The sequence below is a fragment of the Akebia trifoliata genome, chromosome 3 (genome assembly GCF_017979445.1).
Source record: "Akebia trifoliata isolate Shusen 1 chromosome 3, ASM1797944v1, whole genome shotgun sequence".
Taxonomy (NCBI): Eukaryota; Viridiplantae; Streptophyta; class Magnoliopsida; order Ranunculales; family Lardizabalaceae; genus Akebia; species Akebia trifoliata.
The window spans coordinates 15,464,457-15,490,572 of NC_141377.1; the positions used below are offsets into that span (position 1 = coordinate 15,464,457).

General features: G+C 36.5%; 1 protein-coding gene across 1 annotated transcript; it reads left to right on the plus strand.

Annotated features, from left to right (window-relative positions):
• The first annotated feature begins 677 nt into the window (after positions 1 to 677).
• On the plus strand, positions 678 to 2,554 carry LOC147406056 (3-ketoacyl-CoA synthase 6-like). The gene has a single exon (XM_086433972.1). The coding sequence runs from the start codon at positions 786 to 788 to the stop codon at positions 2,274 to 2,276; it is 1,491 nt and encodes a 496-aa protein (XP_086290098.1). The 5' UTR covers positions 678 to 785; the 3' UTR covers positions 2,277 to 2,554.
• The last annotated feature ends 23,562 nt before the right edge of the window (positions 2,555 to 26,116 follow it).

Here is a 26,116-nt window from a genome sequence, read left to right on the forward strand (position 1 = left end):
CGATTTCATTTTTTTCAAGTTTTTCCAACTAAAATACATGCAAAGATTGACTTAAAACTTGACATAAGGACTTGTGTAGATGATTTCAAACCAAAAGAACCATCATTGATATATTTTCATTTAAAAATGAAGCAAAACACTTGAAAAACCCTAGTTTTTTAGACACATCTTCAAAATGCTTGTAAAAAATAATAAAAAAATTCCTTGAAAATGGTTTGTTCGTCTTGCTCTAATCCTTTTCATCTAAATGGAATCTCCAAAACTCGATCGGGATGCCGAACATCCAATTGTTTTGAATGAAAAATTATGAGTTTGAATGGTTAGGGTAATATCGACATTTCAATCATGAGAAATATCTAGAATTAGGTTCAATGACTATTTTGAAAGTAGGGATTTACTAAATCGACTATTTTGATAACCCGCAAAAGTCAATGACTAAATTTAAAAAACAAAGTAAGCGCCAAGGACTCTTAAGTAATTTTCCCAAAAAAAATATGTAGTTAAGTAAAGTTACTCTCTTCCTACTAGAGTAATGAATCTACACTCTAATTTGATGGGTGCAGTTAGGAATTGAAGTCCAGCTAAGATGGTGTTGGTCGCATGTGAGTCCAATATTTAATCCTTCCAACTGCCTTCATTCATTGCAGCCTGGTAGGCTTTAAATCTCCATCTCCCCTACCCACTAAATACCCCAACCTTCCCTAATTGATCAACCATCCCCGCTACCTCCCTTACTCTTCCCACTTTCCTTCTCCTCGTCCTCCATAGCAACAACAACAGCTAAGATGCCACCAAGTTTGCCTGATTACTCGAACTCAGTGAAGCTCAAATATGTAAAACTTGGTTACCAATACCTTGTGAACCATTTTCTCACCTTTCTCCTCGTACCCATAATGGCAGGAATTCTCTTAGAAATCATTCGGTTAGGCCCTGATGAGATTCTGAACCTTTGGAACTCTCTCCAACTCAATCTTCTTTATAGTCTATGCTCAGCATTCCTCATCACTATCGCCTCCACCATATACTTCATGAAGAAGCCACGAACCATCTACCTAGTCGATTACGCCTGTTACAAACCACCCGTTACATGTCGGGTTCCCTTCTCCACCTTCATGGAACATTCTAGACTTAACAACGTGTCTGATCCCAAGAGTGTTGAATTCCAAATGAGAATTCTTGAACGTTCGGGCCTAGGCGAGGAGACTTGTTTGCCTCCAGCGAACCATTACATCCCTCCTAAACCTACTATAGATGCTTCGAGGAATGAAGCCGAGCTTGTTATCTTCTCCACCATCGATTTACTCATGAAGAAGACTGGAATTAAGCCTAAAGACATAGATATAATCATTCTGAATTGTAGCATGTTTTCGCCGACACCATCTATGTCGGCAATGATTGTCAATAAGTACAAGATGAGGAGCAATATAAGGAGTTACAATCTATCTGGTATGGGGTGTAGCGCAGGTCTTATATCGATCGATTTGGCTCGAGATTTGCTTCAAGTGCATCCTAATTCCAATGCTTTAGTAGTGAGTACCGAGATCATCACACCAAGTTATTACAGTGGGAATCAAAGATCAATGTTGCTCCCTAATTGTTTGTTTCGAATGGGTTGCGCTGCCATCCTTCTATCGAACAAAAGACGTGATCGATGGCATGCTAAGTACAATTTACTCCATGTTGTTCGTACCCACAAAGGAGGAGACGATAAGGCTTATCGATGTGTGTATGAAGAAGAAGATTCACAAGGAAAGAAAGGGGTATCGCTCTCAAAAGACCTTATGGCTATTGCTGGTGAGGCTCTCAAGTCCAATATAACTACAATTGGACCTCTTGTGCTTCCTGCATCAGAACAACTTCTGTTTCTCTTCACACTCATAGGTCGAAAAATCTTTAACCCTAAGTGGAAGCCTTACATTCCTGATTTCAAGCAAGCATTTGAGCACTTCTGCATCCACGCTGGTGGGCGTGCAGTTATCGATGAGTTACAGAAGAATCTAGGGCTCTCAGCGGAACACGTCGAGGCATCAAGGATGACGCTGCATCGATTTGGGAACACGTCTTCATCGTCATTGTGGTATGAACTGAGCTACATTGAAGCTAAAGGAAGGATGAAGAAGGGTAACCGTGTGTGGCAGATTGCGTTTGGTAGTGGGTTCAAGTGTAACAGTGCTGTTTGGAGATGCAACCGCACCATAAAAGCTCCAGCTGATGGTCCATGGTTTGATTGCATCCACAAATACCCTGTGCACATCCCTGAAGTTATCAAGCTTTAGTACTCCTTGTTTTCTTCTTCAGTGCTTGTCTTTGTATTTGTCAATTAGTTGTTTGTCTTTCAATTTTATGCTCTCCTATACTCTCTCTCATTCTCTCCATCGTCATTAAATCTATCTCCTTTGATTTGTAATACTTCTTGGATTTTCAGAGATACCCATCAAGCCTTAAGTTACAAAGTTGTCTTTTAGAAAGAAGAGAGCACCAAACCTTATGTGTTTGCTTACATCAATTAGTCTGTATTTGTATTTGATTATTTCTTAAGAGAAATTTCCAGAAATGTGCTCAACTTTTGACAAAATTTCCATTATGGCTCACTGGCTCACTCATAGAAACAGCCAGATTGCTGATATTTATTTGAAAAGTGACAATCTTGCTTATTATAAAAGTAATCATCTCATGTGTTGCTATTTTTTAACGAGATCGTCACTTTTATAAACCAATGAGATTGGCACTTTTCAAGTACATATCAGCGATCTTTATCTTATATGAACAAGATCTTTACTTTGAAATACCTGTGATCTCGCTCTTCACATTTTAGTAATTAAAATGAACCATCAGCTTGAATCAAAATTTCATCATGTTCAGCACACGAAATGGTAATTTACCCATTTCTTAAACTCTCTCCACCATCCTTACACTTTTCTCCTTTGGTTTATATTTTTTTAAGATATACCCAATGCAGACATCCCATTTTTGCCTAGGCCGTGCCCGAAAGAACCAAAAACCTTCTAAGAAAGGGCTTGAACCAAGGAAATTTTAAAGAGGTCCAAAACCCCATTTCAAGAAACCACAAGGCCTAAAGGCCATTTTAAAAAACAAAAAATTCTTTTAAGCCTGGCCGTACCTAACCCTTGGCCAAGGTTAAATTTAAGTCTAACCGTACCTCAACCTTGGCCAAGCTTAATTCTTTGCCTAGCCAAGGCTAACCCATAGCCAGGAGCAAATTTTTCTTGGTCCAAGCTTATGGCCCAGGCATAAATTTTGTTCAGGCCTTGGTTCACCCAAAGCCAATTTTGTTACAAACCCATGTGTGCTAGAATTTGGTTAGGGATAACTATCCTTTAATCCATTCCTTAATAAATTTTTCCCCAACAAAGTCCCTCCATTATATTCTTTTGCCTATCCTTTAATTCTTCAATATACCTAACATCATGGTCTTCTTATAATTTCTATATTCTTCCAACAAAGACCCTTAGTTAAAATTAATCCCTACATGAGTGTAATTATTACCCTAACCTCATTTGTTAGAACTAAGCTAAGGTAGATTATCCTTATGTCTTCTAAGTCTATCCTTAATCTTAAAAGGGTCAATGTAATTCGACAAAGTTTAAAGGATTTTAACAACTTTGCCCAAGCCATATAATTCTCTAGAACTTGTAAGCAAAGACATTTTGAACCCTAGATTGTCAGAGGATTAGTTAGGCTAGATGATCTTAATGTCTAAAATTCAAGTCCATATTTACTTGCCATCTAGCCTAGCTCTCTAGGATTTGACTCGAAGCCAATGACTTAAGACTCTTTTACCTTCCTCAAAGAATTATCTAGAAAACTATGACATGTTACAATCTTATTATCTTGATCATCATGATTGGTGAGACCTATAGGTGAGTGAAAGAGTATCAAGTCCAAGGAGAGGAGAAGTAATTTGACTTTTCTCTAGAATTTTTCTTGAAAATATTGGGAACACTATGATTTAGGATAAGTTTATCCCCAAGGGTCTTCCAAAATATTATAAATAGGATACCGTTCCAGAAAGAAAGGGAAGAAGCTCATTTGGTGATTTAAAATTTTGTCCAAATCTCTCTCAAACATCTCTAAGCCTTCATATTCTCTCAAAACCTCTCTAAAAATCCCTAGAAGAACAAATCAAGAAGAAGAAAAGAAGAAGACCATGGTGGGGCTACATCCTTTAACTTCCCCTTTTTAATCCCCCTATTCTCTCCCTCCCATCTTCTTTACTTTTGAGAACTTTTCTTACTTAACTTACTTATTTAATGTAGTTATTTAAATTTCTAATTTAGAGGCTTGGAGAGAGAAATAATCCCTCTTAGAGGTAATCTCCCCCAATAAGTCCTCAATAAGTTCTTTAAGAGCATTAGATTAGGTTTTTTTTGTTACTTTTTTTCTGTATTTTCATGCAATTTAAATTTATAGTGTAAATATTTTACTTTTTTTTTTACTTTACTTGTACTTTAGGTTTCCTAGAATTATAGTTCTTTTTATTTTACCTTCTTTGGTGGCAATAGAGCTAGAGAGTAAACCCTCTCTGAAGGTAATCATCACATGATAAGTCCATCACCTGTATATACTTTGCACATACTCATTTCTAAAATGGCTACAAACAAGCATGTAGGTCCCTATGAACCTATATTCAACCTTTAGAGCCAACAAAAATAATCTTAAAATGGAACAAATCTCATGCATGTAGTCTTGATTTTCATATGGTATGGTTCAAATCATTAACCTTATCGAAGGATGAAACAAATAAATAAAGTCTCCTAAAGGAGCACATAAAATTGTTTTCAAGCTTTAAGACTCCAAATTATGAGATTCATGTGAGTTTTCATCAAAGCCCCAAGCTTACAAAAAATTTCAGTTAGCAACATTTTTGTTTTAGCTTGTTCATTAGTTTAAATTTTCAATTTCATAAAACTAGACTATAGTTTTTTTCTTCTAAATTTTCTCTATAATTTACTTTACTTTCAAAATCAAAATAGAGTTTCTCATCACACTGATGAGACTATCGTTGTTCTTCTCACCGGAGTTAATAATAATCTTAGTTTTACCTTACTTGTGGGGCAAGTAGGGGATCGAACCCAAGAGAAAGGAGGAATAGAGCTAAGCTAAGAAGATAAAATTCAAATTAACTAAAAGGAATTAAAACTGTTTTTCTTTGTATTTTTGAACTTATAAGAAGATGTAAAATTGCTAGAAAATAAACTAAAGTAAATGAAATTAAAAGCAAGTAAACTTATGAATTAAAACACCATTAGAGGTGGATCTACCTAAAACATGTTAATGAGCAATTTCTAGTCTCTAGCCTTTTTATAACTCAATCATAAGGGCTTGGTGTTAGCTCCTTAGATCGGAAAGTTTTGCAATTAAAATGAAATAAAGGAACAAAAACAAAGTAGAATTTCTTGAGAACTTCTTACTACAAATTATCTAATTTAAGCATACTTTATCTTGATCTAATCTAAGCATAAAGTATCTATATTAAGAATAAAATGTGCAAGAAACTTAAAGAGAATTCATAAGCATTTTAAATAAAAGAAAGGCATAAAATTAGAAATAACACAAGAACTTTCTCTAGGCTTTTCCACTCTCCAATGGATGGGAACTTAGCCTAATGTCATTGCAAGAGAGGGAAGACAAGAGATGAAAGAACTTTTCTTCATTTCATGGAGAAAATTACAACTTCTTCTTCTTCTACTTCTTACAAGACTAGTTAACCAAAAGAAAATAACTAGAAAATAAAAATACAAAAAATAAGAGAATAGGCAAAGAGCCTTAGATTAAAGGAGTCTTGGATAAGAGAACCAAGATGGGACCCTTTCTCTAGAAATGAAGGCTCTATTTATAGAGAAAAATGTGTGTAGAAGAGTCTAAAAGTAGCCTCCACTTTTCTTTGCACAAAAAGACAAAAGAGGAGAATATGAGTTAAGGATTAGGGCATTCCAAAGGATTAGGGCATTCCAAAGTGTTAGGGCATTCCAAAGTGGGCCCAAATGCTTTTGCCTTGAGATTTTGATTCCAAATTGTTGATTTTCTGCACAAGAAACACACGTAATTAGATTTATCTAGTAAATGAATTTATTTATATATAATTAAGCCTAATTAACATGCAACGTGGTGGTTTGAGGCTAATCATGATTATTATCTTAATATAGAGAAATAGGTACAAAAATCAAGATAAATATCCAGTAAATGTGCGTATAATTGAGTGTTTGGAGACACTCATCACACACCATTTGGTCATTTATTGGTAACCATCTTAGGATGGGAGGGACAAGGTGCCTAACACCTTCCTTGTCTTTCAATTGAACCTCCTTACTTTAGATTTCTAGGTAGATAATTTGCCCTCTTATCTTTTGGATATGTAAGTCACTATAAGCCAAAAAAAAAAAAGAATTTTATAAAACCTTTTCATTGTTCCCATTTACACCTTAATTTAATGGTGGCAACTCTTAAACCCACGTAGATGATCTCAAACCTCCCAAAAGGTTTCAAAGCCCGCGTTTACAGCTTGGTGACTCTACTAGAGACAGAGGCTTCAAACTAGAATTTTAATAACCATGGGTATTGATTTTGAAACTTTAATTTTTTTGTTTTTCCTTTTGTAAACTAGCATTGTCTTGTTTCTTTTATGTTCTTTCTTGTGATGTGGAGAATGGTTGTAATGTTGGACTGATTTGCTTATATGTTTGGGATTGATTTCATTGCAAAGTTGGAATACCTTTTTTTAAAAAAATACACTTGTGCAATTTTTGATCATAGCCAATGCACAAACCACCTGTCCTATAAAAACTATCGAGCCTCGGATCCAAGTAATCTTATGCCTTGAGGTCGCTCATATTAAGAAACAGAGACGAAAATATCGAGTTCAATCGTCAACCTATGAAATACTTGCTTCAGCTTGTGTAGAGGTTTGAAGGTTTGAGAACCTTTAACCTACCTATCACCAATTTTGCATGAGCTTCGGTTAGAATTTTAGGACACATGTTTAAAAAAAATGAATCCCAATGGATTGTGTGCCAACTCTTAAAAACATTGTAAGTTCAAGTTGACTTATGAAGGTCAAGTTCTAAGGCTTTGTTCAAATAATACATGTAATCGATTAGTGTGTCCCACATTTGGTAAGGGGGGATTTCTTCCTTCTCTTTCTTTTAAGCCTTACAAGACACCTCCTAATGACCTACACTTTCCAAAATTAATTTCCAACTTGAAGAGGGCCAAAATCTAGCAGAACAAATTGAAAACTGATGTTGAGAAGGAAAATTTTTGTAGAAAAATAAGTTTTGGTTCGTAGGTCAAGGAAAATTTTAGGGGTCTACAACTAACCTTCGACCAAGGCAAAAGTTTTTCTTTAGGGAAATTTTTTTGCAGGCCGTACCTAACCTTTGACCAGGTAATATTGTAGCCTAGAATGACCTCACCCACGACCATAGGTGGTTTTTGGTGTTATCCACCCTTACCTCGGCCAGAATAAATGTTTGGCCTAATTTGAACGTCCCCCATGGATCGGAACAAAACCTTGACTTTTCCCACTCTCTTGGCTTATTGTGGTGAGTGTAAACTCAAGCCTCCCATCTAGTATTGAGTTAAGGGCTTGTTAGTGTAGAAAGAAACCTTATTCTTAGGTCCAAACTCAAAGTCCATCGAATTTCTTTGGATTTTCTCAAGTATAGGATTAGGACTTAATGCCATCACTCTTATCACCATAGGTTTCCCTATGTGTTTAAGTGGTCAATCTTTACTTGTGTAAACTCATTCGAGTAATTCAGATTTAAAAAATCCTAAAAGAAGTTAGGAATGAATTTCGCATCTCAATCATACCAACTTTAAGGATTTGTGGATTTCTTTCCAAATTAGATTTAAGGTTTCGATTCTTTAGACCTAAGTGCATCTATAGGTCTAGAAGTACTCGTCCTTTCAAATTCAACTTGAATCCCGTAAGTCTAAGTTCTATTCCAACCCCAAGAGAGGTAAAAAGTTTTTCACCTTGATCCCTAGGATAAACTTCTACTCTTCCTTATTTAGAACTTTCAAATCCTTAGGAATCATAGTGCCATCAATCCTTATCTATTTTGGGTTTGTTAGAACCTCTTATAATCGATCCCACTTGTGGGTCACCCCAATCATCTTTCGTCGACAAGGGTCGTGTAATGTTATTAATCCTCATCTATTTAGGTTTGTTAGAACCTCTCATAATCGACCCCACCTGTGGGTCACCCCAATTATCTTTCAATGACAAGGTCTGTGTAATGTTATTAATTCTCATCTATTCTAGGTTTGTTAGAACCCTTCATGATCGACCCCACCTTTGGGTCATCCCAATCATCTTTCATCAACAAGGGTCATATAAAACTATCAAACTTCATCAATTTTAGGTTTGTTAAAACCTTTCATGATCAACTCCACCTATGGGTCACCCCAATCATCCTTCGCCAACAAGGGTCATGCACACAACCAATGTTTATCTATTGTAGGCTTTTTAGAATCTCAGGGTTCAATCCCACTAGTGGGTCACCACGATTTTCACGAACATGGTTCATACTGTTTATTCAAAATTTCATATATCATACGGCCAAGATATCCACCCTATTTTTTCTTAGGTTGAGTCCAAGAGTACCAAAAGCCTTCCAAGAAAGGGCTTGACCTAAGAAAATTCTTAGGATGGTTCAAAACTCCATTTTCAAGCAACCACGAGGCCTGAAGGCTATTTAAGAAACTACTTAATTCTTTGCCTACCCAAGGATAACCTAATGCTAGGAAATTGTTTTGCCTAGTCCAACGGTTACCTACTACAAAGCATAATTTTAGATTGGTCCAAAAGTGACCCACGACCAGGCATAATTTTTGTTTAGGCCTTGGGTCACCAAAAGTGAATTATGTTACAAACCCATGCGTGTTAGAATTTCATTAAGGATAATTACCCTTTAACCCACTTCTTAATGAATTTTTCCCAAAAAAGTCTCTCCATTTTACTCTTTTGCTTATCCTTTAATTCTTCAATAAGCCCACCATCATGGTCTTCTTATAATTTCTCTATTCTTCCAAAAAAGACCCTTGGTCAAAATTGGCTCCCACATGAATGTAATTACTATCTTAACTTAATCTTATTAGAACTAAGCCAAGGGAGATTACCCTCCAAGTGTATCGTCAATCTTAAAAGGGTCAATGTAATTAGACCAAGTTCAAAGGATTTTGACAACTTTTTCCAAGTCATAAAATTCTCTTGAACGTGTGAGCAAGACATTCTTAACCCTATGTTGTTAGAGGATTAATTAGGCTAGATGACCTTAATGTCAAAAATCCAAGACTATATATACATGCCATCTAGCTTAGTCCTCTAGTATTTAATCCAAATCTAATGACCTAGGATTCTTTTAACCCTCCTCAAAGAATTGTCTAGAAACTATGACTTTTTACAATCCTATCATCTTAATCATCATTATTGGTGAAGCATATAGGTGAGTGATAGCCCATCAAGAGCAAGAAGAGGAAAGATAATTTGAGTTTTCACTAGAAGTTTTATTGAAAATATTGAGAACCCTATGATTTTAGATAAGTTTATCCCCAAGGGTCTCCAAAAATCCTATAAATATGACCCTTTTCCAAGGTAAAAGGATAAATTGCTCAAGTGATCTAAAATTCTGTCCAAGTCTCTCCTCAAAGTCCCCTAGCCTACCTAAAATCTATCCAAATTCCTTCCTAAACACTTAAGAATCTCTAACCAAAAAGAAAAAGAGACCAAGATGGAGTTTTAATTGTAATTTTCAAAATTTTCTTTGTAATTTCCCTTTATAAACATTTTCTTCTATCTATTCCCTTCTTATACCTTTATGCTTTCTTTGTGTTTAACAATGTAGATTTCATTTTTTTAGTTTGAGGTATAGAAGTAGAGATTAAGACCTCTTAGAGGTAATTTCCTCCTATAAGTCCTTAGTAAGCTCTCAAGAGAATTAGAATAATGGTTTTTTTACTTTTTATAAGGTTTAAATTCTTAGATTAGTTATTTTTTACTCTCCTTGTAAATTTAAATTCATAGAATAGAGATTTTCATTTTTTCTTTCTTAGTGGCTTAAGAGCTAGAGAGTAATTTCACCTTGGAGGTAATCTTTTCTTTCTGATTCTATTACATACATACATTTTGCACACAATCACTTCTAAAATAGTTACAAGCAAGAGTGTAGGTCCCTATGGACCTATAGTAAACATTTGGAGTCAATACAAATAGTCAAAAAATGGGCAAAATCTCATTCATAAGATCCCAAGTCTTTCCATTGTGGTGTCTAGCTCATGAACACCTCCTAAAGATTAAACCAATAAAAAGATGCTCTCAAGTGAGCATATAACCCTAAAAAAGAGCCATGGGATCCAAGAAGGTGAAATCCACCTAGATTCCCACCAATGTCCTAGGCTCATAAAAAATTCCAACAAGCAACGTTTTTGTTTTAGCTTGCTCATTAGTTTAGCTTCTAAACTTTCTAAAACTAAAGTATAATTCTTTTACCGCTTATTTTTTTCTCTATAAGTTTCTTTATTTTCAAAATCAAAAAAAAGTTTTCTAATCACACCATTTTGTCATATATTGGTAACCATCTTAGGATAGGAGGGAAAATGTGCCTAACACCTTCCTTTTTCTTTAACCGAATCTTATTACCCTAGATTTCTAAGTAAACCATTTTTTCTTATCTTTTAAATATGTGAGTCACTATAAGCCAACAAAATAGAATTTTTAAAATCTTTTATAATGTCCATTCACACTTTAATTGAATAGTAGAAACTCCTAAACCCGTGTAGATGAATTCAAAATCTCCCCAAAAGTTTCGAAGCCCGTGTATCTACAGTCCCTATAAAACAAACCTATTTCAATATCTTTCGGGTTCAAATCTCATACATTAAAAATACCCACTTCTAAGATTCAAGGGCAAGGCGACCCTATACAATGAACCTTCTTTAAGATATTTTAGGTTTAACCTCATACAGTCGAGACACCCAACTCAAAGGTCTCAACATAGCACCCATACAAGGAATTTTTTCCTTTAAGTCTCTTATAGTCGAGATATTTTCGTAGATCGTATCTCTCAAAGACTTTTAGACCTCTTAAAGGTTACCTTAAATCGTAGATTGGGTTTCTTAAAGACCTTTGGACTACTTAAAGGTCAAATTAATTAGCTTTTTTCTATAGATTGGGTTTCTTAAAGACCTTTGGACCTATTAAAGGTCACTTAAGATCGTAGTCAAATCTTTTAAAAATCTCTGGACCTCTTCAAGATCAACTTAGATCGAGCTTTAATGTTAGAAGATCTAGGTAGGGAGATGTGTTCCTTTTTAAAATTCAAATTCACAATTTTGTATTTTCTTTCGTAGCTTAAGTCTCTCGAGGACTTTTAGACATTTTAAAGGTCAAATTAGTCACATTTATTTTCGTAGTTTAGGTTTCTCAAAGAACTTTGGACCTCTTAAATGTCAAATTAGTTGCATTTCCTTTCATAGTTTGGGTCTTTCAAAGACCTTTGGACCTCTTAAAAGTAAAATTAATCGTATTTTTTTTCATAGTTTGGGTCTATAAAAGACCTTGGACTTCTTAAATTTCAAATTAGTCGTATTTTCTTTCGTAGTTTCTGGTCTCTCAAAAACCTTTGGAGCTCTTAAAAGTTAACTTAGTCACATTTCTTTTTGTAATTCGAGTTTTTTAAAGACCTTTAGACCTCTTAAAGGTTAAATTAGCTCGCATTTCCTTTCATAGTTCAAGTCTCTCAAAGACCTTTGGACTTCTTAAAGGTTAAATTAGTCACATTTCCTTTCATAGTTCGGGTCACTCAAAGACCTTTGAACCTCTTAAAAGTAAAAGTAGTCACATTTCCTTTCGTAGTTCAGGTCTCTCAAAAACCTTTGGACCTCTTAAAGGTCAAATTAGTCGCATTCCCTTTCATAGTTTGGATCCCTCAAAGACCTTTAGACTCTTAAAGGTCAAATTAATTAGTATTTTTTTTCATAGTTTGGGTCTCTCAAAGACCTTTTAGCTCTTAAAAGTCAAATTATTGCATTTTGTTTCATAGTTTAGGTCTCTCAAAAACCTTTGGACCTCTTTGTTAGTTCTATATTTTGTCAATTTCGAGACTAAGGTTGAGTGTCGGATCGATTTCTATTTTAAGATGTATGAAGATTCTAGTAAAGCCGTTCAACCTCACTCACCTCGACAAAAAACCCCAATGTGTGTGTACAAAGCCTGAAAGGTAATGAGACTACCTAGACCTTTCTCCAACAATTATATGAATTTTAGGTTGACCCATATTATATTCGTAACCCATTTCTCAACTTTTTCACTCATCGGATCTTTTGGGAATCAAGAATGGTCAAAAAGGGAATATTAGAAATTTGACCACCCTAAAACTGTCCACTAACCTTGGTGATTGTTTGGGGGCCTTATATAGGCAAGATCTACTGCACCTCTGAACTGTTTCATCACCGAACTTCCCAAGAGTTCATTTTAGTCTAAAATGGCAAAAAGAGTATTTTGATAATTTTACCCCCCCAAGCCATGGCCCACCCCTTGGTGACAATATGGGGACCTTTTGCTAAGTAAGATCTACAAGATCCTCTAATGGTTTGTTAAGCGAAGCTTCCATGAGAAAATTATGGCCAAAATGGTCGAGAGTGGCATTTTTGAAATTTTCACGGTGCCACCGGTGGAGAACTCACGGTGGTTCTCAGCCCCACCAGCAGCAAGTACACAATGGTCATATTTGCAACCATTGAGCTTCCAGTTCCATCGATAATGACCCAGACGCCATCGATAGGCCTCGAAAAACCCTCTAATTGTCTGTAAAACTCATCTCTTGAGTTCATTTGTGGGTTGGATCATTGGCAAGAGAAGATTGGCTCTCCCCTCTCTTTTCTTAGAGAGTATTCTTTATACCATTGGAGGATTATGTTTTGGTTGAATGCACCCTCAACTCAAGCAACCTTTATGAGAGCTTATAAATAGGTGAGCCTACCCTCAACCTATGTACATCTTTCATTTGAACCCACTCCTACCATTAAATCATTTCCTTACACACACATTGGTACATTCATAAATTAAAGAGCAAAGTGATAAGATGGAAGAAGTGATTACAAGGATTCGATGAACTCGAAAGCTTAATTGGAAGATTTAACTATCAAGATGTACTTGTGAGCTCAATGACTCGAAGAACTTAAGATCACCATTGACAAATACTAAGGATCTAATGCATCTTTGTTATTTTGATTTTTCATTTCCAAATCTATTTATGTGGTTACTTGTTTCAACCTTCAAAATCAATATCTTGTTAGAATCGAAAATTCTTGACAAGAGTAAACGCTCAAGAGTTTTCGAGGAACAAAACTCACAATTTTGAAAAGATGCATTTTCTCGATCTTAAGATTTTAAAATTTAGTGTAGGTATAAAAATTTTATGTAAAAGGTTTGAGGTAAACCATAAACCTCTTTGATAGCGAATATCAAGTTCCTAGGTTGGAACCTTGAGAGTGGAAGTAGGCAGGTTGCCAAACTACTGTAAAATGTTTGTCTCATTTTTGTGAAAATGTCTCTATCAATTTATACTTGGATGAATACGTGCCATGAATGATTATTATGCTATGTATGACATATCATGAATGTTTAAACTCTAAGTAAACCTCAATTGCGTTGCATTACTAGTATATTGGATAACATGAGGTTGTTTTTTGATTCGTTGACCTAAAACAGTGTCTATTGCATAATATGAAGCATCGCACATAACTTCGAATGGAATGTTCTAGTTTGGAGGTTGAATAATAGGTGCCAAGATTAACTCGAACTAGAGCTCGTTGAATGCAGAGAGACATGACTCTAAAAAGTTGAAAGGAACATCCTTTCCCAATAGCTCACATAAAGACTTCAAGATTTTGTCGAAATCTTTAATAAATCTACGATAGAAACCCACATGGCCTAGGAATTACCTAATTTCTTTGACCATTCTAGGAGGTGGTAATTTTTCGATTAGACCTACCTTCACCTTATTTACCTCAATCCCCTTAGTAGAAATAATATGTCTTAGCACAATCCCAGATGTTACCATGAAATGGCATTTTTGCAACGTACAAGGACCAAAGTCAAGTGATGGAGGCATTCATAAAAACTTGGTCCGAAAACTGAAAAATCGTCCATGAACACTTCAAGATATTTTTCTAACATGTCGGAAAATATACTCATCATGCACCGTTAAAAAGTAGCAGGTGCATTGCACAGTCCAAAAGGCATGCGACGATACGCAAAAGTTCCTAAGGGACAAGTGAAAGTTATTTTCTCTTGATTGATTGGAGCAATAGGTATCTAGTTGTACCCGTAATAACCATCTAAGAAGTAATAATAAAAATGTCCTGCTAGACGTTCTAACATTTGATCAATGAAAGGTAAAGGGAAATGTTCCTTAGGATTCATCGAGTTGAGTTTCCTATAATCGATACATACTCTCCATCTATTTTGGACTCGAGTGGGGATTAATTCGTTGTCTTGGTTCACTACCACAGTGATACCAGATTTCTTAGGAACTACTTGTATAGGACTCACCTAACGACTATCACAGATAGGATAGATAATACCTGCATCTAGCAATTTTATCACTTGCATCCAAACCACGTCTTTCATGACAGGATTTAGTCGTCTCTAAGGTTCTTAGGAAGGCTTAACAAAATCCTCTAAACTAATATGTTGCATCACCACAGATGAACTAATTCCCTTGATGTCAGCTATGCTCCAACCAATAGCTTCTTGATGTTCTCTTAATACTCCTAACAACTTTCCCTCTTGAACTTCATTGAGGTGAGAGGAAATGATCACGGGCAAGGTTTGATTATTGCCAAGAAATACATATCTCAAAGTCTTTGGAAGCGACTTGGGTTCTAATTTTGGAGGCGCGCCATGGAAGGAACAAGATTGGATGTGCGCATAGGAAGACTTTCAACTTTTGTGTGCCACAGCATAGAATCTAAGAGTGGAACGGATTTAAGAAAAACACTGATTTTGCTTATAGACTCTTCTACGTCCAAGTCAATGTCAAAGTGAGCCAAACATTTTGGTTGGGGATTAGAGTACCCGAATTCTTGATATGTTTGATTGATTAGTGTATCTATCATGTTCACTTCTTCCATATCATCATCTACATCAATTCCTTGGAAATTATGAAAGACGTTCAGTTTTACTTTCATATCCCCAAATGCTAAAGTCATAATTCCATTTCTACAACGAATGACTACGTCAAACATGGCTAAGAATGGACGTCCTAAGATGATAGGAATATGACTGTTCGAATTGATGACTTGCTCTGTGTCTAAGACAACAAAGTCAACAAGGAAATAGAAATCTTTGACTTTAACTATCACGTCCTCAACTAAATCCTTTGAAATTTTTATGGACCTATCGGGTAGATTCAATGTGATATCGGTGGGTTTCAAAACCCCCAAATATAATTGTTTATAAATCAAATATGGTAAAAGGTACACACTGGCCCCTAAATCTAAGAGACATTTTTCGACCACTTGATTTTCAATATGAATGGAAATTTTTGGACATTCGGGATCCTTAAATTTTAGTGTAATCGTTTGTTGGATGAGCGACGAAGCTTGGGCTGCCATGATGGCTTCCCGAGGAAAAGGTGTCTTCCTTTTAGCTGTGGTCAAATCCTTTCGGAATTTCGCATAAGAAGGTATCTGCTTAATGGCATCTAAGATTGGGATATTGATATGCACATTTTGGAAGACTTCTAAGACACCCTCAAACTACTTATCTTTTTTAGAATCTCTAAGGCGATAGGAAAATGGAGCTTTCAAAATTGACAAAATGATGGGAGGATTTTTCAAATCTTTCTCCTTCTCTTTTAAAGACTCTATGACTTCTTTCTAAACTTTGTCCTTCTCTAGGACATTTTCTCCCCTGTCAATAGATTAGACCATGTTTTCCACTTTCTTTCTCAAACGCAAGGTGTGGATAGCTTGGACTGAGTCTTGTGGAGTTCCAGAATAGCTTCTTATTTCATATTGATCTTTCGATCCGTTTGGAATCAAAGGTAAGCCTCTAGGGTTAGGGATAGTCTGACTAGGAAATTGACCTTTCTCTCTCCCACTTAAGAAGATAGCTAACTGCCCTAACTGAACTTCTATCTTAGCTATGGATTGCGTAATGACCTGGTTAATCTGAGTTTGATTTTGATGTATTCACTATTGAGTTTGGATGAACTGTTGTTACTGCCTCATCAACTCGGCAATCATAGATTCTAAGGATGACTGTTGTTGGGCAGGCTACTAGTGATTGATCATGGGATCTGGTATGATGGCTCTGCAATCTATATATTTTTGGGGTTGATAAGGGACTTGAGGAAAAATGACTTCGTTTGTGAAAAAATCAGGTTGCCTAGGAAAACTCTTATTGTAACCTGACGGACCACTAGATTGAATAGGTTTGTTCTGTCTGTACGAGAAATTAGGATGGAACCTATTATTTGGGTGATACATTTGGTTAAAAGAGTTCGGAGTTGGCTTCCTCAAAGCACTATAGCCATTAATCATATTTACTTATTTAGCTTTGATTTGAGGCAAGGTGGGACAATACTCGACCAAATGGTCGTTGCCGTCGCATATAACGTACAAAGAACTAGGTTTAACAGTCACTTGCAAAATTGTACTAGGGTCTAGGTGAGGATTGGATGTTGACATGGTAAAAGCATCTAACTTCTTCGTGAGATTGTTCATCCCACTCACTAGAATAGACATCACATTTTTGAGATCTGGGTCTGTTTTCATCTGATACATGCCAGTCTTCCTAACTGGATCGTTTCTATCAAACTCTTCCTGGTTAGTGTTCTAATTTTAGGCACTCTCGACTAACTCTATGAGGAAATCGTACGCTTCGTTGGGAGTCTGGTTCATGAATTGACTCTTATGCATTGACTCGACTAAGGTACGTTGATTCATTGTTAATCCTCTATAAAAACTTTACACCAACTGTGCTTTGTCAATGCCATGGTGTGGGCACTTGACCAATAAATCATTGAATCTTTCCCAAGTTTGGAAAAATTCATCATCAGGACGGGCTCTAAAATTTCTAATGGAGTCCTTCATTTTCTCAGTTTTGGTCACGGGGTAGAATTTGGCCATAAATTTCTTGGATAGAACGTCCTAGGTGGCTATGAAATTGGGTGTTAGGGAGTTCAACCATGCAGCTGCGTGGTCTTCCAGGGATAACAGGAACAGAATAAGCTTGATATTCTCATCTAGATTCTAATTTTTAAAAGTTTGACATATAGTCAAGAATCGATTAAGGTGGGTGTAAGGTTGTTCAAGCTCTAAACCGTGAAACTTAGGAAGCATATTGATGGTGGTAGCCCTAATTTCAAACCGAGGTGCATTGTTCAATGGTAACACAATGCAAATAAGAGGAGATGCGGAAGCTGGAGCGAAAAGCTCATTGAGTGTTCGCTCTCGATCATCCATCATAACTACTAATGGTGTCTTGCGTATTCTACTAAGGGTACGTTCGATCTCAGGATCAAATTGTTCTAACACGTTGTTCTGTGAACCTCTACCAAGCATGCAAATCACATAGTCAATCAAACAATCACGAAAAGAAAAGACTGGACCTAGATAGGTTGCCTAAAGCTAGACAGCTCCTAACTAGGTAGAAATAGTGCAATTAGCCTTTTAACTCGGTTCTATGAAGTCAATTTTAAATAATTCGGATCTCCAGATTGGAGGTGGCGCACAATGCATAAACAAGGACACTCTTAAATCACCTTCATTTCTTGAATAAATTGAGCCTATCCCCTTAAAGGGTTGATTTTACTAGATACAAAAGATGATCAAGAAGCGCAATTGGCACAACTTGAAACGAAATTTCTCCTATTGAGCTTGTGGGCCCTATAGTCAAGTCTAATTCACTTTATTTAATTTGATTGGATGACTAGTGAGTTAATTATCCTAATTAGAGCAAGAAATTGGTAATGACTTCTAATCCTTATCTTATCATGCCATCCCTAGGAGAGGGGTGCTCTTTACTACTTAATTAACTATTCCACGTGTGTGCAATTGAAAAAAATAACACACAAATGTAAGGAGTAACCCACTAGCATAGAGAGGTGTGGGTATTTCGAGATAACCTCGCGTGCTAGACGGACGAAGACGATTTGAGTTGACTTAGGCCACCAATTCCAATTTTGGTGTGCGAAACTAAGGAGCCGTGACGGTATTGGCCACCTATCGCCCTTGCTTAGTCTATTACAATCCAAGCCTTCTTGGATAATTAAAAAAATTACAAAGAATCTTATACAAGAGTTTCTAAAACAAAACAAAAAAAAACCTAACTAAAGATTAGAGAAAATTGAAAGAAAAGAAGAAAAAAATATTCAATTACAAGGAGCAAAACAGAAATATTAGTAGAAATGATAGTAAACGGACTCAAAAACAGACTCTAACTTACCAAAATCTTGCTGACTTTGTCACATTTTATAAAAAATTTCGTTCTACCCCAAATCGATATACTATAACAGTTAATTGAAGATAGGAGCAAAAAGTTACAGTGAATTTATGTTGTACTGTCTATGGTGAAAAAGAAAACGAGAATGACTTTTTTTTTCAATGTTTTTTCTTCTTTTTTCTCTCTTAAAACCTCAAGAACACTTGAACTTATAGAAAGAAATCAAAATAAAAAAATAAAAAAAAATAAAAATAAAATAAATGAATTTTAAATCAAAACTAATCGCTATTACCTTTACCTTTTCCCGGCAACGGCCAAAATTCTGATGGGACTATCGTTGTTCTTCCCACCGGAGTTAATACTAATCTTACTTTTACCTTACTTGTGGGGCAAGTAGGAGATCGAACCCAAAAGTAAGGGGGAGTAGAGTTAAGCTAAGAGAATAAAATTCAAATTAACCAAAAGAAATTAAAACTATTTTTCTTTGTATTTTTGAAGTTATAAGAAGATTTAAAGTTGCTAGAAAATAAACTAAAGTAAATGAAGTTAAAAGTAATTAAACTTATAAAATTAAAACACAATTGGAGGTAGATCTACCTAGAACATGTTGATGAGCAATTCCTAATCTCTAGCCTTTTTATAACTCAATCGTAAGGGCTTGGTGTTAGCTCCTTAGATCAAAAAGTTTAGCAAATAAAATCAAATGAGAGATATAAACAAAGTAGAATTCTTTGAAAACTTCCTACTACCAATTATCTAGTTTAAGCATACTTTATCTTGATCTAATCTAAGAATAAAGTATCTATATTAAGAATAAAAGTTGCAAGAAATTTTAAAGAGAACTCTTAAGCATTTTAAATAAAAGAAAGGCATCAAATTAGAAACAGCACAAAAACTTGCTCTAAGCTTTTCCACTCTCCAATGGAGGAGAGCTTAGCCTAATGTCATTGCAAGAGAGGGGAGAAAAGAAATGAAAGAACTTTTCTTCATTTCATGGAGAAACATACAAAATTTTCTTCTTCTACTTCTTACAAGACTATTTAGCCAAAAGAAAATAACTAGAAGATAAAAATACAAAAAATAAGAGAATAAGCTAAGAACCTTAGATTAAAGGAGTCTTGGATAAGAGAACCAAAAGGGGACCCTTTCTCTAGAGATTGAGCCTCTATTTATAGAGAAAAATGTGTGTAGAAGAGTCTAAAAGTAGCCTCCACTTTTTTTTGCACAACAAGACAAATGAAGAGAACATGAGTTAATGATTAGGGTTTTCCAAAGTGGGCCCAAATTCTGTTGCCTTGAGATTTTGATTCCAAAATGTTGATTTTCTACACAAAAAATACACGTAATTAGACTTATCTAGTAAATGAATTTATTTATGTATAATTAAGCCTAATTAACATGCAACATGGTGTTTTGAGGCTTATCATGATTATTACCTTAATACGAAAAAATAGGGAAATAAATTAAGATAAATATCTGGAAAATGTGCGTATAATTGAGTGTTTCGACACACTCATCAGTAATTCATACCATTCACACCTTAAAGGTCTGGAAAACAAATGGACAACCAAGTCCAACCTCTTAGAGAAAACTTTGAAAAGAGAGTTATTGAATCCATTGAACCTCAAGGACCCAAGGCCCTTAATAATAAAGAAAAAGAAGAATCAAGAACTTTCTAGTGGCCTACAATCACCAATTTACATACTTAAAGCACTATTCACTCAATGTTTCCAAGACAATAGGAAGGGTAAACTATTTGAGGGTACCATCGATATTTTTAAAAATATCAAGATAAACATCCCTCTTCTCGATGCTTTCAGAAAAATACCTTTCTACTCTAAGTTCTTAAAAGATATTTTCACCACGAAGAGGGAAACAATAGCTACTTAAGAAGCCATTATGGCAGCCTAAACCTTAGACTCATTCAACGGAAAATTATACCCAAGTATAAAGACCTAGGTTGTCCTATGATCCCAATCACTATTGCTGATACCGTAGATAAGAAGTGTTTCATAGTCTTAGGAGCTAGTGTAAATCTCCTTTATTACCTAATATAAAGACAACTAGGTTTGGAGTATTTGAAACAATCAATCATCACCCTTAGTCTCGTAGATTGATCAATGAAGACACCAAAAGGAATCGTGGAAGATGTGATCATTAAGGTCAATGCATTTTACTTCCCTATAGACTTCGTAGTGTTAGATACCCAACTAATTGTCAATCTTGATCGTCACATCCCTATGATCTTAGGTCATCCTTTCTTGGCTACTATCGATGCAATCATTCGTTGTAGGAATAGAGTTATGACACTAGCATTTGGTATTATGAAAGATATAATCAATGTCCCAAAACAATAATTTATCCATATTTTTCCCAAGTATTTGTCCCTGTTTTCATCCTTATGTTACTATATTAAGTAAATAATCATATTAAGCCTCTAATTATCAAGTTGCATATTCCATCATGTTACATAGGCTTATATACATGAAATAATTGCATTTGTCAAAAGTTTAATTACGCGTGTGTTTACTATGTAGATCAAATATCAAATCATCGAAGATGAGTTGGGAATAGCTTTCAAAATAATAAAAATGATTGATGAAATCGCAGCGAGAATCAAGGCTTTAAATCAAATCCCTAAGATTCGTTTGCTTGAAAAGCTCATAATTTTAAAAACATCCCTCCACTTTGGGGTGTTTTGGAGTCGCCACCATTCATTTTCGGAAATGGGTGTGAATGGTCACCCGAATTTGTATTTTTGAAAAACATGTCATTTTGACATTTTTTGTTTGACTCTCGTTGGATAATGCATGTTTGGTCCAACCTTGATTCAAGGTAAGGGGGTCCATTTATGGAGTAGGGAAGGTGTTAGGCACCCTACTCCATCCACCATAGGTGGTAACCTCGGATTCGGTTTTTTTTGGAATAAAGAAAATAAAAATAAAAATAAAAATATTTGATGTGTGCCCTCAAGTGTGAGGGGCTTTCGATGTAGGTTCAAATCATAGAGGGCACCCTTATGAAGAAGGGGCCCTTGGTGATTTAGACCATAGTGGTGTGTGCAAAAATGTGGGAAAAGGGGAGAGTAGAAGAGGGAGTTAGAGGATGGTCCTTTTGTTGAACCCACCTTGACCCTTCCTTGACTTCCTTTGACCTTCCTTGACTTCTTCTTCCTTGCTTGATTTCTTTGAGAGAAGTTGGAGAGTTGAGAGTTATGAGATGCAAAGTGAGTTGAGGGTTAAGAGAGAAAGTTTGAGAGAGTGATTTCTTTTTTTATCTTTTTGGAGGGTTGGATGTGGATTTTTCATTAGCGATTGAGAGTTGAGAGTGATGGGGTTTTTATAGAGGTTGTGAGTTATTTTGAGGGGTAGATTGGATGAAATAATGAGAAGTGGTAGAATGGTGTGGGGTTTAAGAGAAGGGTGGGTGTAATTTGATGGGATTGAAGGGTATTTGTGTAAGAAGGTTAAATGGGTGAGTTTTGACCCAAATGGGTTGGATCATACCCAACCCATTTGGGTTGAGTGTTTGGTGAGGTGAGTTTAAGATGGTGGTTGTGATTAAATGATGTTTGATTTGAGAGAATGGGTGATTTAATGAGGTGGTTGATGATATTTTGGGAGGGTGAGGGAGATGATGACATGTGTAAAAGTGGGTGAAATGAAGGGTGGAGATGAGTTGATATGAAAGGATGGGTGTTTGATTTGAGAGGATGGGTATAGGTGTAGATTGTAGAGATAGGTTTTGTAGGAATGATGGGAGTAGATTAGGGAGGGTGATAGGTTATAAGTGTTTGATTTGAGAGAATGGGTAGGATAGGTTAGGGTAGGGTTATGGGTTGAATTAATTTTTGGAGAGAAGTAATGGAGTTGGTTGGTTGATTAGATGAGAGAGGTGAGATGGGGTGATGACATGTGTCCCCACCTTGATGATTGTGGTGATTGGTTGTGATGTTGGATTGGGTTGAGTTGGGCTTTGGGTAATGAATTGGGCTTTGGGTTTTTTGGGCTTTGGTAATGGATTGGTTGAGTTGGGTTTAGAAGGATGGGAAGGGATTTGGTCCTGGGCCACGTAGAGGCCTTGGGCCGTTTATTGAAATACGATGACAAAATACGTTGTATTTTTGCAGGTTTGGGCCTCGGAGCCCATTCCAATTTTTGCTATTTTTGGGCACTTTGCGTCGAGGGCCCGCTCAAATTTGGGTGTCTACAGCTGCCCCTCTTTGCAGGATTTGCGTGCAAAGAACTGCAAAGAATAGACGAAACCCTGATTTGTACGGGCCCGAGAATTTTGCTTAGATAAGTTCGAAAACACTAATTTGATTTGACAAATTTGATGGTAAAAAAGTGGCTACCCAAGCACGGGGTCTGACAGGGTGAGCCTTTTGATTTCCTTGACCTTGTGGCGTGGAGCTCGTGTGAGGTCTCGGATTTGTGGTAGTTTGGAGAAAAACTTTGAAACAGGAGTTTTCTAACAAGTCTTGGACAAATGAGTTGAGCTTTAGCAAAAGTGCTGTTTTTTGATTTTTTTTTTTCTTTTAGATTTTCTTTTATATTTTTTTTTTTTTTGTTTTTGACTCTTGATTTTTTTTTGATTTTTGATTTTTTTTTTTGATTTTTTGATTTTTTTGATTTTTGATTTTTTGATTTTTTTTTTTTTTAATGGTACACTTGATTTCAACGGTGCAAGCAATATGGTTGTTGACAGTTGCCACAGATCCAAGAGAGAGTTTTGTTGTTAGACCACATGCAATATGACTGTTAACAACTGTCACTGATCCGAGAGAGAGTTTTGCTGTTGTTGGACCACATGCAATATGGGGTTAACAGCTGTCACTGATCCAAGAGAGAGTTTTGCTGTTGTTGGACCACATGCAATATGATGGTTAACAGCTGTCACTGATCCAAGAGAGAGTTTTGCTGTTGTTGGACCACATGCAATATGATTGTTAACAGCTGTCACTGATCCAAGAGAGAGTTTTGCTGTTGGAACACAAGCTGATCCCCTCGGCATGTTGTTTCCAATACCTTACAAAGAAACTCTCTCAAGTAGAAACCAAAAGTGAAGGGACTTGAAATTCTACTGTCATCACTTGAAGGATTCCATTATAGTTTTCTGCTAGCCTGTTGGTACAACCTCAAGAGTCATTGCTCTTGAAACAGTGCTAGAAAACAAGGTAGGTCACTGATTCACGTCTATAAGGATCTCAACAAGGTTAATGTGATTCATGATAACAACGACAGTTTCTCGTGAAGCTTCTGTCTTCAATCCAAATGGTTTTGACTCAATCTCCCTCAGGAATATTTGAATGTACTCATCTCATGATGAAGGTTATGTACCCACAATGGTTCCCTCAGTAGGCCTGGAGAGTGATCTCAGGGGAGGATTGCTCATGGTCTCTGTTCTGATGCCTTCACGTCTTCCCTGGTGAGTCATGATGTTTCGGATATTGAGGTGGTAGTGATGAGGCAAGCTACCCGAATCCATGCCTTGGAAGATACATTTGAATTTTTTTTTTTTTTTTTTTTTAATTTTTTAGAAAATAGGTTTTTTACTTACTTGGCCTCAGGTGTATCTATTGCTTTGAAAACATGAAGTTTGAGTAAGTCCTAGATTTTTCATCACTGGCCAAAATAGTAGTTTTGAAAGTATTTGAATTTTTGGTGATTTGTCTTTGTCGAATTGATATTGTAGATCCAAAATATGAAGACTTTTTGAAAAACCTTTGTTATCTCGATGATATTGGTGCTTTTTGCCAACCACTGAGGATATAGATGTCAGCAGTTCTCAGGCTCTTTTTAGAGTCATCCCCAGTGCCCCAGTACTGGGTGAATATCGATCGAGCAATGAGACTTAGGATTTTGGGAAATTTTTCGCCGTTCACAGTTTATACTCATGCGGGCCAGGAGTTCTCTTTTTTTTTTTTTTTTTTTTTTTTTTTTTTTTTTTTTTTTTTTGTATTTTTTTGTTGCCCCTTTTGCCCCTGGTGCCAGTTACGGTTTTCACCAGACCCGGTTTCCACATTTTTGCGCATCGATGCCTTTTTGGGTTTTCATCGTGCCGGTGGCTTTGATCTTGCCATAGTCTGATTTTTTTACTCATAGCGCCCTTTCGGGTTTTCACTATGCCCTTTCAGACTATGCTTGTATTTTTTTTGGATTTTTACATTGCAAATCTTGTTTGGAGCCTCTGTGTCTTTGTGGCTTGGTGACTCAAGTTGAGCTGCGAGATCGGCGACTCTACTCTTGTAGTGGCACTCTTTCTTGAGTAACAGATCTAGATTCCCCTCTCGAGTTTGCTGACGACTATTCGTGGCTCGGCAACTCAAGTTGAGCCGCGAGATCAATTACTCTACACTTCGAGTACTCTTTTTTTTTTCGAATATCCGACCTGGACTCCCCTCTCGAATCTTCCAACGACTAGCAAGACTTTGGGGTCCGGACCAAGTCGCAAGATCATTGGTGCTGCCACCGTCGTTATGATGCTTTAGAACATTCCCTGATCCGAAAGGACTTTTGATGGGACGAAGTGTTGGCTAAGGCTGAGTGTAGTGGAAAGGTACAAAAGAAGTTAAAGTCTGAGTTTATCAAAAGTAGGCTAGACATGGGGTTCGTCTCTTTTTGTTTCGAAAAGGTGATCTATGTCTCCTCCCAGCGTCTCTCGAACTTGTTTAGGCTGGAGATTTGGGTCGAGCTCAAGATCAAGTGTCCGAGTTTTTGACTTTTTGATTTTTTTGTATTTTAGCCGTTCACAGTTTATCCTCATGCGGGCCAGGAGTATCTGATGTTTTGACTTCTGATTTTCTTTTCTTTGTGTTCCCCCTTTTTTTTTTTTTTTTTTTTGCATTGACTTGCCCCAGTCTTAGGTTAAGAAATGAACGTGATGGCTCAAAAGGGTTGACTAGGGTTAGATAGTTGTTTTCAGGATAGCAAAGATGGCCTTTCGTCATCTCAGGGTCAGATCTCAGGCGTAGTATTTCTTAACGGTGTCAGCATTGATCGGTGAGGGAAGACTTGTCCGTCCATCTCTGTAAGGATCAAAGCTCCTCCCGTCATTACCTTCTGCACAATGAATGGTCCCTCGTAATTTGGTCTGAATTTTCCCCTAGCATCTTCTTGTATTGGTAAGATCTTTTTCAAGACAAGGTCTCCTGGTGAGAAATTTCGAGGTTTGACTTTCTTGTTGTAGGCCCGTGCGATTCGTCTCTGATAGATTTGGCCATGACAAATAGCTGCGAGACGTTTTCCTCTATCAGATTTAGTTGATCAAATCGAGCTTGAACCCATTCTGTTTCATCCAACTCTGCTTCTTTTAAGATCCGGAGGGAGGGAATCTCGACCTCGACGGGTAAGACTGCTTCCATTCCATACACCAATGAGTACGGAGTTGCCCCAGTTGAAGTTCGAAATGAAGTCCGATAAGCGTGAAGGGCGAAAGGCAACATGTCGTGCCAATCCTTGTAAGTGACTGCCATTTTCTCGATATTCTTTTGATGTTTTTTTTGGCGGCCTCAACTGCTCCGTTCATTTTGGGTCTATACGGTACAGAATTGTGATGAGTGATTTGAAAGTCTTCGCACATCTTGATCATGTCCTTGTTTTGAAGTTCTTGGCGTTGTCTGTCACTAACCCCTGGGAAGCC

Bases quoted from the DNA above. Each gene is read 5' to 3' on its own strand.
- LOC147406056 (XM_086433972.1), top strand. From the start codon at position 786: ATGCCACCAAGTTTGCCTGATTACTCGAACTCAGTGAAGCTCAAATAT.